Source organism: Syngnathus scovelli, chromosome 3 (assembly GCF_024217435.2).
Source record: "Syngnathus scovelli strain Florida chromosome 3, RoL_Ssco_1.2, whole genome shotgun sequence".
In the NCBI taxonomy this organism is placed as follows: Eukaryota; Metazoa; Chordata; class Actinopteri; order Syngnathiformes; family Syngnathidae; genus Syngnathus; species Syngnathus scovelli.
The window spans coordinates 22262466-22275898 of NC_090849.1; the positions used below are offsets into that span (position 1 = coordinate 22262466).

Here is a 13433-nt window from a genome sequence, read left to right on the forward strand (position 1 = left end):
AAATGTTAAAATTATATTCTAAGCATATTATAATTACCATGAAATGTACAGACTTTTATGTGATTGCTTGGTGTGAAATAACTTAACAGTACCACTGGTAAAAGATGGGCTCGTCCGGGATTTGAACCCGGGACCTCTCGCACCCAAAGCGAGAATCATACCCCTAGACCAACGAGCCACGCTACGCTGAAAATGCTATTTCTTTTTATAATTTTTACTAACTCATTGTGACGGCTGGAAATTGTATTCACATTGAGCTACAAGGTACTTCTTGTTGTTTGGAGGGTTGTTTGTTTCAGTTGACTTTGTAATGTTGTACTTTTGAAGTAATTCAAACCACTGTAGGAAAAATATTGGATACTTCTCCAAGTGATTGAGAGAATCTTTTTTACACCATACACACACACACACAAAAACCACAATGCACGCTCTGCGTCATCCAATCACATGCATCCCTCCCCTCACGTGACAATGCGTCATCTTGGACGAGATGTGATTGCGGAAGTCTTCCGATGTCGTCTCGTCGGCGGAGTTCCCTCCATTAATCTGGTTTGCGAGTCCGGAGTTGGGTACCGATTGGGGCTTGCTATATGTAGAATCTCCATTTTACACCGCGACCAGGTAAGGATGTCGCCAAATCGCCTATGCGGCCGTTTTTTTTTAATTCTTGTCCGTTCATGTAAAATAATGACCTGGTTAGCTACATGTGGCTAACGCGACATCCACGGCATGCATCTGACTGTGTTAAATTAGACATTTTTGAAGCACTATGAGACCGAAAAAAAAACCACGTTTTAATGTGGGACACATTCATACTACTTTGATTGTTGTACCGTCATTTTATGATAACGTTGTGCCGTTTGTCTCACGAAAAGTGTGACATTTTCTGGTTGTAAATTGTGTTTATCCACGTCCGGCGGTGGAAAAAAAGTTATGGCTCGTGTGAGATGTGTCACCAAAAGTGTACGGTTGGCGTTTGTGTGGTTTAAAAAAGATTCCTGCAGAGCTTTGACGCAGAAATGCAACTTTTATTTGTAATTTTCAAGTGTGTCAATTAATCACTGCAGCCCTAGTGTTTGTATTTCTAGTGTCCGAGGTTGGGCCGCCGTCATGGCAGACCACAGTGATGTCAGTCTACCACCGGAGGAGCGCGTCCGCATTCTTACCAAGAAGGGGAGCTGGGTGGACATCAACGACGACATGCCCCTGCGCCGCTACTTCCGCTCGGGCATGGAGATGATCCGCATGGCCAACATCTATGCCGAGGAAGGCAACATCGAACGCGCTTTCATCCTCTACAATAAGTACATCACGTAAGAGATGCCTCCCCAGGACTGTGTGGAGATGTGCCCCAGCAAACTTGACCTTCTCCTTGTCTCCGCCACGTAGGCTCTTTGTCGAAAAGCTTCCCAAGCACCTGGATTATAAAACGGCAAATATTCCAGAGAAAAAGGACACGCAAAAGGTACGCGCAAAATGTCTGCCAAACCTTTTGTTACGCTTTCTTCACATTTGTGTTATCCTCCAGAAATTGAAGGATGTGGCGTTTCCTCAAGCCGAGATCTTGAAAAAAGCACTTCTCAAGAGATTTGAGCTAGACTACGAGCAGTACTGCGTCAAGAAGGTAAACACGACAATAAAGGCAGGTGGCTATTATTGCTTCGCTAAACATTCTCATTGAACGTCCAAATTTTCCATTTACGTTACGCCTCACACTTTTTTTTTTTTTTTTTAAACTGCTGTTGCAAACAAATTGCCCCAAGGGGACAATAAAGTATTCTTGATCTTGAAGGGACATTTTAAGTAGATACGCAACACGCGGTGCATTAGCGGTGGAAAGACATCACATTTGCTGCAAGTTGGTTACGTTTGAGGTTCACAGCGCATTCATGATCTAAATATGGTGCATTACAAGTATGTAGTATACAAATCTTCACTTGACCAAAAAAAAAAAAGGCATGTTGTGGTGAAAGGGCACATAAAGAGTATATACGATGTGGATATGCGTAACCAACAGAATTTACAGTACATTGGAGAATGATCTCTAAAAATGGGACGTTATCGACAGACTGGGTTGCACCAATACCATATCAGTATCAGTGCCGATACCGTAAATCTGTACTCATAAATGCTCTGAAACTACCACACAATAGCATTTTACCAGCCCTCCCCCAAACTAGCATAAACGTCAACTACTAACGGTACCTGTATATTTAATCAAATGCAGTTTCTTCTTAAAAAGTCTGCTAGCTTAATGCTAACAGATGATAATGCTCCTTCCAGAAAGCCGAGGAGGAGGCTCTGGCTCTGCAGCAGACCCGTCAGCGGGCGCTGGACGCCGAACGGGAACGCGTGGCCGTAATGCAGCGGCGGCAGCAAGAGCAGGAGCAGTTCAGCGCCTTTGAGGAGATGATTCGGCGCCAGGATCTGGAGCGAGAGCGCCAACGCGTTCTGCTGGAGTTGGGCCAGCCCCCGGCACCTCCCCCGGACGCACCGCTCATCCCGGGCATCCGAGGCCCGCCACTCATCTCGCCCACCCCGCCGCACAGCCCCAGGGACCCATCTGCCAACTGCGCTCCCTCATCCGTAGCCCTGCCCAGCTTCGATCGTGCCCTCAAGCCCGGCTCGCTGGCCAGCTTTGGGAACAATGGTAAGTGTGTGGACATCAAGAGATGAGCCCCAGACTTAACATGTGGGCAGAACGTTTTGAATTGTGGCCACTGTGTAGCTCGAAGACGAGTTTGCCATCCGGAATTGCAGCCACCAATTTATGGTTGCAAAAGACAAAGTCGTGTACAGAAAATATAAATTAATGATACATTAGGGCTGTCGCGGACAAATTTTTTTAAAATTGACTAAGCTGTCAATGACCCTGCTGATTTTGGACACATTTCCCCGCAATAATGTCGTCACTTTACCCTCGCCCAGGATCTCTGATGGAGCACGCTGCGCTATGCTAAGTTAGCTGGAAAAGCTTTACCATGCACTGAGACACGTTTAACCGGTCACGGCAATTTAGCGGAAGACGCTTTGCTGCCGCGGCGAGGCCAAAGCAAGCATCGCTTTGTGAGAATTACACAAAACACGCGTTCTTAAGTGTTACGTAGCAGCTCTTGGCAATTTCTCGCCACGATGGTAAAACGTCATGTGGAGAAAATAGTCAAGCGTGCTTGCTTCAAGAGAGAGAGAGAAAAGTTGACGGAACAGATAGTAAGCCCAAAAGTTGTCATTTCATGCAGAATTTCGACATATTGAGTGGCCACAATTGACAAAAAAGAAACGCTGTGTTGTCAACTCGCCTTATCGTCCTACCCGCCCCTAGCTGAGCTGATGGCGGACGCCCTCCGCCAGCTCCTCGTGCCGTCGGAAGTGTGTCGAAGTTTCCTGCGGCTGGCCGAGGCCAACACCAGCCGGGCCGTGGAAACCTGCGGCATCCTCTGCGGGAAACTGGTACTCGAGCCCAATATCCAAATATTGATTCCATTAGAAAAATAGGGCCATCTCCACTACTTGCCCGTAAATGTAAATCAATCTATATTTGATATTTTGACATCTCAATATGAACGGCAATTGACTCTTTTGACAGTTAAGTGTTACCAATGGCAAAAGTCTGTCCAATTGTTAACTTTCCAGACCAGAAACACATTCACCGTGACGCACGTCATCGTTCCCAAGCAGTGCGGCGGCCCAGACTACTGCGACACGGAAAACGAAGAGGAGCTCTTCCTCATACAGGACCAGTATGCTCTTATCACCCTGGGCTGGATCCACGTGAGTCAACCTCCAAAGCGGAAATTCCTCTCAGTGTAGTTGCAACGTGAAAAACCAGTCACGCCGACATTCGAGTTCACCTCGTCAAGCACGTCTTGCAGACGAGACGAGAACCTTGACTTACGAGGAGGAGGTTAGCGCCAAAGCTAACCTATTTCCCGTCACCTTCGTGCGAGTTTGCTAATGAAACGACGTAGCCGAGCGGGACTTGCTCAATCGTATCTGATTGTGGTGTGATTATTCCGTACACGTAGCAGGAACGCACAAAAACAATTAGAAGCGACTAAATCGGCCTCAGTCGAATCAAATCGGAACATTGAGAACAGATGGGAGCAAACGACGCGCAAAACAATAATAAATAGGCACTATTAGCATTCTTAGCTATGCACTTTCTTCATTTTCTTTTTCTAGACTCACCCAACCCAGACGGCGTTCTTGTCCAGCGTGGACCTGCACACGCACTGCTCGTATCAGATGATGCTACCGGAGTCCATCGCCATCGTCTGCTCGCCCAAGTTCAACGAGTGAGGCTCGCTTGTCGTAAAAAAAGAAATGACAAAATCATTCACGTTTCTTCCTTCCAGGGTGGGCTACTTCAGACTGACGGATCGGGGAACCAATGAGATCTCCTCATGTAAGCAAAAGGGATTTCACCCTCACAGTAAAGACCCGCCGCTATTTACAGTGAGTACACTTGACGACGCAAAGCTGCAAGTTCAAGTTGACGGGAAACAAAGGTGCTGATTCCCGGCAAGACAGGAAGCGCCTTTGGTGCGCTGAGGGAACTGTTTTAAAACAAAAAAAATTTGGGGAGCGGGGACCCTTCATAATTGTAATGCCTTTGTGTGTTTTCCTTTAAACGCAGCATGCTGGCCACGTCACGATCTCCAATGACGCCATCTCCGTGATGGATTTGCGGTGATTCGTGTTTCCCCCCCCCCCCCCCTTTTGGCCCCTCTCCTTTTCCTTCGACGATGACACTCAAAGACTGTTTTATCGCACCAGAGAGTTTTTATTTGTTTCCAGGACGTGTGTCCGCATTGTCCTGCAAACCAGAAGTGTTCTCTGAAGGAACAACAAAAACGAACAACTTTGTCATTATCTTTGGCGTCTGCTGTTGAATGCATTTGTGTTCTTCTACAAGCTTTCGCCTGACTGATATGGGTGCCAAGGGCGGGGATGTGGGTAACAATGGATGTTCAGACTTTGTTAAAGGCGGTTGGAACTCAGGTGCAAACTCATCAAACATCTCAACCTTTCGTCGGTCGAAGCTTGTGTTCCTCGCGTGTCTTTGCTTCTAAAAACGTGAATGTACAACTCCACTAACCCCCCCCCCCCCCCCCACCTCGCGCGCCGTTCTCACCTCACGTTTTGGTTTGTGACCCTCTTTGTGAAGAATTACACCACCCCCAATGTACATATGCAAATATCTTCCGTTATAAAATGCCAAGAAGAAATAAACTAACTGTACTTGTTTTGGCACGTTTGTCTCCATGCCTCTGTCATTAAGAGCATTTTTTTAACAATCTTAACATCCATCCATCTTCTGTACCGCTTTGTCCCCACGGGGGTTGCGGGCATGCTGGAGCCTATCCCAGCTGTCATCGAGCAGTAGGCGGAGGACACCCTGAATCGGTTGCCAGCCAATCGCAGGGCACACAGAGACAAACAACCATCTGCACGCGCACTCACACCTAGGGGCAATTTGGAGTGCTCAATCGGCCTACCAAGCATGTTTTTGGGGATGTGGGAGGAAACCAGAGTGCCCGGAGAAAACCCACATGGACACGGGGAGAACATGCAAACACCACACAGGGAGGGCCGGAGGTGGAATCAAACCCGCACCCTCCTAACTGTGAGGCCGACGTGCTAGCCAGTGCACCACCGAGCCGCCTCAATCTTAACATTTAACACCAAATGTTGTGAAGGTTTTCTTTTTTATTTGTATTCAATTTGATGAAAGCATTTCAATACCATATGGGTAACAATACACGGTTTCTATAAATAGTACACAGTACATTATTTAGAAAATCGTGCTTTAGTACTTCAATAATTGGTCAGGTCAAATATACAATATCCAGATTATTTAAGTCATTTATTGCAAGAAAACGAGATTGCTTCTCATTACTGTGATGTATTCGCCTAGAATGATTTCTACCAATAAATCTCTTGTGCGCTATCATAATTACGCTCTATATTTAATGACTAGAACCGTGCAAAAAAATGTAACTTGAACTTGAAGGGTTTGCCCGATGAAGGCGCTGAAGTGACCTTCCAATTAAACAACGACGACGAAGAAGAACAGTAACACTAGTCCAGTCCGGATGGTGGCGGTAATGCTCTATAGAAGCTGGTTGCCAACCGTCATTAAATAAAAGAAGAAAAGCGTCAACATCCGAGTCAAACTAGCAAAAATTTCTGTCCTCAAAACATCATTTGACTTTTTTTGCAACCAAAAGACGCCAACATGGGGAAGCGGCAGCATCAAAAGGACAAAATGTAAATTCTGATTACATGTAATTATGTTTGATTATGTGCCGCATAGTTACAACGCGCCTGTTGTTGTTGTTGTTAGCTCCCGTGGCTAATGCTAACGAGCTGTTTATCGCTGATTCAAACGTGTTGAAGTTATTACTTTTGAACCCATCGTTATGAAAATGAATGGCGTTTACTCTCGCCGTTGTCTGAGGTCATCCCAACCAGCGCGACTGTCTGCTTTCCTCCGTTAAAAGCGTCGTGTTCTTCGCCCACGCAGGTATATTACGTGTACTGAGTACACTAACTTCTATGGAGGCAAGCGGGCGGGTAAGTTAAGATAAATTACCTTTTCAAATAAGGACATTTTTAATCCACGGCATTAGTTCTCAAGCCTGTTGCTCGAGGGCCGATGTCCAGCATGTTTTCAACGAGTCCCGGCGGGCCCTGCTGCTGCAACGCAATTGATTCAAGTGTTCCCTTAATCAGTCGGCAGAAACTAGATGACGACCCAGATCATTTGAATTGAAATCAATTGGTGTTGCAGCGGGGAAAAATGTAATATTTTCATATCCCTTTTCTTTTCATTGTGGTTCTTTCATAACGAATGTCTGTGATTTTAAGCTTCTTAGTCAGTTGTGGTGTTCTGTCCTTGTTTACGTCAGAAATCCCGCAGGCCAATTTCAGACGCCTTCCGTTCGACCACTGCAGGTGCGCCCAAACGGCTTGATGTTGCGATGTGCACTGAAGCTCACGTGATTGTGATCCTTTTTTTTTTTTTTTTTTTTTTGTCTTGCTCCCCAGCTTGTCCCTTCAGCCGTTTTCTTATCCCATGTGCACTGCGGACGGTGTCGTCTTTGACCTGCTGTGAGTACGTTCACGTTTGATCCCGAGCAGCTTTTGGTTTTATATTGCTTTGGACGTGTTCTCTCTCTCTCTCTCTCTCTCTCTCTCTCTCTCTCTCTCTCTTAGGAGCATTATTCCTTGGATCAAGAGGTACGGGACGAATCCCATATCTGGAGAGGTAACACTCACCTCGGCATATTCACAGGTTGGATTCACCTTTGCACAGAATTTCTTTTCATTTCTTTTCCTACGCAGAAACTGGAGGCCAAGTCACTGGTCAAGCTCAACTTTTCCAAGAACAACGAAGGTTATTGTCAATGACAAAACAGCTCCAGTCACTTACGAATGCAATGAATGTGCTTTTTCTCAAAAGTCTCGCCCACTTATGACAATGACCGTTCCACCAGGCAAATATCACTGTCCTGTTCTGTACTCGGTCTTCACAAATAATTCTCACATCGTCGCCAACAAGGTCACCGGCAATGTCTACTCCAATGAGGTGAGTCACAACAACATGCGCACACACACAAAATACACGATTAGATGTTGAAAAATTGCGCAAGTATGAGAAGAAAAAATGCAAACGAGTAAAAGGGATTCATATTCAAATGCGAAACGAGGAATATAAATACGTTGTGATCAACTGGGACGACTTATGTCTCTGCCTGCCGTTTGCGTGTTTTCAGGCTGTGGAGCAGCTCAACATTAAGACAAAAAATTTCAAAGATCTGTTGACTGATGAAGAATTTACCAGAAAAGACATCATCACGCTTCAGGTTGTTTTTCTTTGAAGCGTGCCGTTTCAGAGTCGTCAAGAAGAAACTCGAGGTTCATTTCTTTCTCCCCGCCAGGATCCAAGCAACCTGGACAAGTTCAATGTGGCCAACTTTTTCCATGTGAAAAATGACCTCAAAGTGCCGGATCCCGGTCAGATGTCCATCAGATCTTTGCTTTTCAACTGTCGACATAAGGTCATAACAAAGCTGGTTTGTTGCAATGCAGATGAGGAGAAGGCCAAGCGCGACCCCTCGTACCACCTAAAGACCACCAACCTGGAGACCCGGGAGACCCTGGCCGAGCTGTATAAAGACTACAAGGGGGACCAGCTGCTGGCCGCCACCATGAAGGAACCTGAGTCCAAGAAGACGGACAAGCTCAACATGGTGAGTGGACGCAGCGGATGCCGAATTTTGCCACAATTCACATTGGCAACTTCGGGAGGCGGGCCGGGCCGACGTGTCCACGGGAGGGAGCCAAACACAAGCTTAGAAATTCAAACATGGCCAAAACGAAACCGCAAGAAGCTTCAATCGGCAAAAGCTCAAGCAGTGATGCTGAGACTATTGCAAAAAACGCACAAACTTGAACAAAATTCAAGTTGCGAGCTTTGTTTGCACCGATGTGTAAAATCTGGCCACGAATGGCACGTTTCTACGTGCCGGCCAAGATGCCCATCGGGACCTCCATGGAGAGTGCGCCAACATCTCGCTCGCCCGGCCCGACGTACTCGCGTGAGCGGGATGCGCAATTGCGCGTTCCTTCACGTGGGGCAAGCGTGCGCAAAGGCGGACAGAAGCGGCACACTCGACGTCAAAAGCAGAAAAGAATGTTTATCTTCCAGGCTCACTACTCGACGGGTCGAGTGGCCGCCTCCTTCACATCAACGGCCATGACGCCGGCCACCACCAACCAAGCAGGCAAGTCCCCTCAAACCGCCGACACCTGGCTCCAAATACAACATTACAACTCAAGTAAAATGGATATACTTCCAATGAAAGAATCCCACCCCCCTTCCCCCGCTTTCAATGACTTTGAATGTGCAGGAAAGAAACTAAACAGCTTCAAGCAGAATGTTACGTGCTGTGTTGTCAAAAACAAACCTCTTTTTCTGACTTGAATCGGATTACTTTCGTAGCTGAAATAACTTTCTTGCCAAGATCATTTTGATTTGCTAAACTGCAGACATGAAGGATTTTAGGGGGAGGGAAAAACTGTGCAGGACTTTCTTCCAAAAGTCATACAAAGGCCAGAAAATAATGTTATGTCTTATTAACATTTCAGTTCATTAGACACAGCAGTTGATGTATCTCAAGGTACACCTGCGACAAACTGATATTGCCGGAAAGTTAAAAAAAACAAAAAAAAAAATTCGCTGAGGCGTCACGAGGAACAATAGCGGACTTGCACAGCTGTGCCAGAAGTGAATTGGAGCCTGCGTGAAGCTGGCCCCCCACCCAACACAAAATTTAAGGGAAATAGTCTGTTTTGTTTGTGTTGGTTTGCGCTGTAAAAATTTTCATTTGTGCTGCAACGTTTTTATTTAGTTGTGCGAGATTGCATAAGTCATCCAGAGTTCACTCAGGAGTAAAACAAGAGCAGGCGCCTGACTCTGATTTGTGTGTGTGTGGGGGGGTGTGTGCGCGTGAGTGTAGACGCCATCGCAGACGACACGGTGCGCTACAGCTACATCAAGAAGAAAGGTTACGTGCGCCTGAACACCAATAAAGGAGACCTCAACGTGGAGTTGCACTGTGACAAGGTATTGTTTTGTTTTTTTTTTTTTATTTATTTATTTGGGTTGGCCATCACTTCAGCCAATCAGAATGCTGCTTGGACACGCAGTGATTTTTCACGCTGTTGAGAAATTAATGAACGGTGCTTGCATTTCCCGTACGCTCGCCATCACACTGAGCCTCTGCTCACCTTCCGCTGCGCATCTCTTTGAAAGAACACTAAACACTTGCTCCAACAACGCTCACTGGCCACATCGCATGATGGAACGCGAGTATGGATAACCCGGCACCCGGGTAGAACAAAATCCGATGGGACACGCTAGCGTTGGGTGACTAACACGATCGTAGCCTGACACATTGTCAAAAGTCACTTGAAGTGAATAATTCCAAGTGTTTTTGCATGATGTCATCAGCAGAGATCCTGGGATGCATTTGCAGTATTCCCGCGCTAAAAGACAAAAACTAGCCAAAGCCGAAAACGATAGTTGTCACTGGGGATCCACCGATATGCAAACTATGGCTGATACCGATATCCGATATAAATTCTTCTGTTATGGCCGATAATCGATACTTTGTAATATACTCTTACCTTTTTGTATTTGAAAAGATCTCAGTCCAGATGTGGCTTGAAAGTGGTGGCTAATTACCAAATACATATTGCACCTTGTCCCGTGTGCTCTGGCAGATTCCCAAAGCGTGTGAGAACTTCATTGGGCTGTGCAAGAGAGGCTACTACGACGGCACTGTCTTCCACCGGTCCATTCGCAATTTTATGGTAAGGACACAAAAACTAAGTTGTCCTTCTCCTCATTGGTGAGCCTAGCTAAAGCTAAGCCCCACTCCCACCCCTTCTCGGTCTTCCAGATTCAAGGAGGCGACCCGACCGGCACGGGCACAGGTACTGCCAGCCGCACACTCGACTCAGGACCTTGCGCAACAAACGGCCCGTCCCGTCTGTGTTTGCATCTCCTTTTAGGGGGAGTGTGTAGACATGGAAGTGGGGGCCGCTGTTAAAAAAATAAAAAAGGCATTCCGGACGTGACAGGTCAAGAGGGATCGGGCGCTATGCCAGGCCGCCTTACATCACAGCGTATGTTGCGGCGGCGGCAGCAGCAGCGTAAAGCGCCTCCAGTGCAACTTGAGTCGTTTGCCGTCATCAAATGTTCAACTCAGCTCAGTGGCCTAGTGGTAGAGTGTCCACCCTGAGACTGGAAGGTTGTGGCTTCCAACCCCGGCCGGGTCATACAAAAGACTATAAAAATGGGACCCATTGCCTCCCTGCTTGGCAATCAAGGGTTGGAATTGGGGGGTGAGATCACCAAATGATTTCCGAGCACGGCACCGCTGCTGCTCACTGTTCCCCTCTCCCCCAGGGGATGGATCAAAATCACGCGGGGATGGGTTAAATGCAGAGGACAAATTTCACCACACCCAGATGTGTGTGTGACGATGATCATTGGGACTTTAACTGCTTGCTTGACCGTTTGTCAAGTCAAATATAGCAGAACCTCTGAAGTCACACGTCCGATGTTTTTTGTTCTGTTTTTTATTTGCCACAAGCAAAGAAATTGGAGGAGGGGAAATCCTCCAAAATGTTGCGCGTTCAAACCAAGTTGTCACGGCCGTGTCGCATGCGTACGTTTCCCCGAGCCGGAGCCGACCCGCGGGAATTTGTCTGATTGCTCCAGTGTCTACGTACGTTGGCCGCAGGTGGAGAATCCTTCTGGGGGAAAGCTTTCAAGGACGAGTTCCGACCCAACTTGTCCCACACGGGCCGGGGTGTTCTTAGCATGGCTAACTCTGGTCCAAACACCAACAAGTCCCAGTTGTAAGGCATCGTCTCTCGTATTTTCAAGTTTCCTGCAAAGAGGAGCTTTGCCATTTGAACATGTGCTTGTGTTTTCCATCAGCTTCATCACATTCCGCTCCTGCTCCTACCTGGACAGGAAACACACAGTGTTTGGAAGGTGAGCGCTTGGTTAGCATGCATCAAAATTCTACCCATGGAGCAGGTTTCCCTGAACTGCGCCCATTTTACGATCATTCCCACAACAGGGTTGTCGGTGGGTTTGAAACGTTGACAGCCATGGAGAGTGTGGAGAGTGACCCCAAAACAGACAAACCAAAGGTGAGAAGCACTGTGGACTCGGGTGAGTAAAAAAAAACAAAAAAACAACTCGGTTGGCAGAAGAGACGCAGCAGTAGCGCGCAGTCGAGCCAAATTTGACCATTTTCACTTTGGACATGAAATGTGTTATATAAGCATATCTTAATGTATTATTGTTCTCCTAAATTCAGTGTTTTTCCTCTTCAACAGTCTGAGATCAAGATCATAAGCGCGACCGTGTTTGTGGACCCGTACGAAGAGGCCGACGCTGAGGTTAGCTCAAGTTTGGTTTGTTTGCGCCGGATCCTCGCAGCACTTGGAAGCAAGCCTGGTTTCAGTTTGGATTTGTGTTTTAGATTGCCGTCGAGCGGGAGAAGGAGCAACAGCAGCAGCAGGAGGAAGAGCAGCAGCTGGCCAGCGCCACCCTGAGGATAACCAATGAAACACTGGCGCCCAAGGCCTTCAAGCAAGGCGTGGGCAAATACATTAACCCCACCGCAGCAGTGTAAGTGGCCCATGGGTGATATTTTTAGCTATTGATATTTTTTTATTATATTAGTTTTTTTTTTAAAAATCTGACAGCTGAGTTATTAGCCTGAATAAAATAGCTCCTGTTTGGTCTTTTCAGCCTTTAAACAAAGACTTGAATGACTTTGTCTTTTAGTATTTAACTTTCCTAAGCGCCAACTATGACCCTCCCGAAAGCCTTATCCAAACATGCCAGCACAGTACCACAAACTCGGGTTCATCCCAAATTTAAATGAGCTCAGCATCCTCTCGTGGCATGAATTTGTGTGCGACGTTAACCTTGTCGTCGTCCAGGAAACGTCCGACTACAGAAGAAGAAAGCGGTCCTTCGACAAGTAGCGTCGCTGCTGCCAAGAAACCAAAAGGAAAGAGCACTTTTGGGGACTTCAGCTCCTGGTAGCAGCAACCTCAATTAGATTTTTTTGTTTTGTAACTTTTATTTTTGTAGTAGCGTTTGTCACCCAAGCAACCTCAATTTGATTAAAAAAAAAAATCTCTTTCACTGTCTTAGCATATATATATATATTTTTTTTTTCCACAAACAAGAAATATTATTTTTTTCCGCTGGCCCTGGGTGCTTTTGTAGATCCCTAAATGTAATCTCAAGTTATGTGATAAAGGCTTCCTGCACCACTTTCAAGATGGAAGTCATTTTTCTTGTATCCTAATGTCATTGGGCAGTGGGCGAATCGCAGGGCACACAGAGACGAACAACCATCCACACTCGCACTCACACCGAGGGGCAATTTGGAATGCTCAATCGGCCTATACCAAGCGTGTTTTTTGGGATTTGGGAGGAAACCGGAGTGCCCAGGGAAAACCCACTCATTATTATTCAAGCCGTTAGCATGTGGAAGTTGCGTTGCACACACATGCTGACACAGGGTGACGTCAGGGTGTAAACACATATACCCCACCCATGTTTAGTAACTTTAGAGACTTCTAGTCCTGTCCGAATGGAACATTTCTACTCCACAGCTCCGATGGTAAACAGTGATTACTTTGCTTACCCCTGTAATAATAATCCCGTCCGAATGGAGCTTTAGTGTTTCGCAGTGTGATAAAGACCTCTGATGAAAAATTTCCCTTCAATTCTACATTCCAGCACTGAGAAAATAAACTGGTGGTCTGCAGAATCAAAAGCTTTATTTAATAAAACAAAAATAAAACAATCATATGATTGATAGAGGTAC

At 46.4% G+C, this 13433-nt stretch overlaps 2 protein-coding genes and 1 non-coding gene across 5 annotated transcripts; 2 read left to right on the plus strand and 1 right to left on the minus strand.

Moving 5' to 3' along the window:
- Positions 1–106: 106 nt before the first annotated feature.
- Positions 107–178, minus strand: trnap-ugg (transfer RNA proline (anticodon UGG)). The gene has a single exon. It is a non-coding gene; the product is annotated as a tRNA-Pro (tRNA).
- Positions 179–461: 283 nt separating this feature from the next.
- LOC125994102 (STAM-binding protein-like A) lies at positions 462–5253 on the plus strand. 3 transcript variants are annotated; one of them, XM_049763316.1, is made up of 10 exons: positions 462–621; positions 1089–1313; positions 1390–1465; positions 1529–1624; positions 2284–2650; positions 3323–3450; positions 3634–3771; positions 4183–4295; positions 4356–4455; positions 4637–5253. In XM_049763316.1, the coding sequence occupies exons 2-10, from the start codon at positions 1111–1113 to the stop codon at positions 4691–4693; spliced, it is 1278 nt and encodes a 425-aa protein (XP_049619273.1). In that variant the 5' UTR covers positions 462–621; positions 1089–1110; the 3' UTR covers positions 4694–5253. The 3 variants fall into 3 exon arrangements, with proteins under 3 accessions (XP_049619273.1, XP_049619271.1, XP_049619272.1); XM_049763314.2 differs by lacking the exon at positions 4637–5253 and having other exon boundaries at positions 4356–4629; XM_049763315.2 differs by lacking the exon at positions 4637–5253 and having other exon boundaries at positions 469–621; positions 1074–1313; positions 4356–4630.
- Positions 5254–6105: 852 nt separating this feature from the next.
- Positions 6106–12880, plus strand: ppil2 (peptidylprolyl isomerase (cyclophilin)-like 2). Its single transcript, XM_049763248.2, has 20 exons — positions 6106–6270; positions 6527–6576; positions 6912–6957; positions 7051–7113; positions 7219–7270; positions 7348–7399; positions 7500–7591; positions 7779–7868; positions 7944–8019; positions 8095–8255; positions 8714–8789; positions 9525–9631; positions 10291–10380; positions 10470–10503; positions 11316–11433; positions 11516–11572; positions 11661–11733; positions 11923–11985; positions 12069–12217; positions 12535–12880. Exons 1-20 carry the CDS (start codon positions 6239–6241, stop codon positions 12638–12640), a joined length of 1587 nt encoding a protein of 528 aa, XP_049619205.1. The 5' UTR covers positions 6106–6238; the 3' UTR covers positions 12641–12880.
- Positions 12881–13433: the final 553 nt, after the last annotated feature.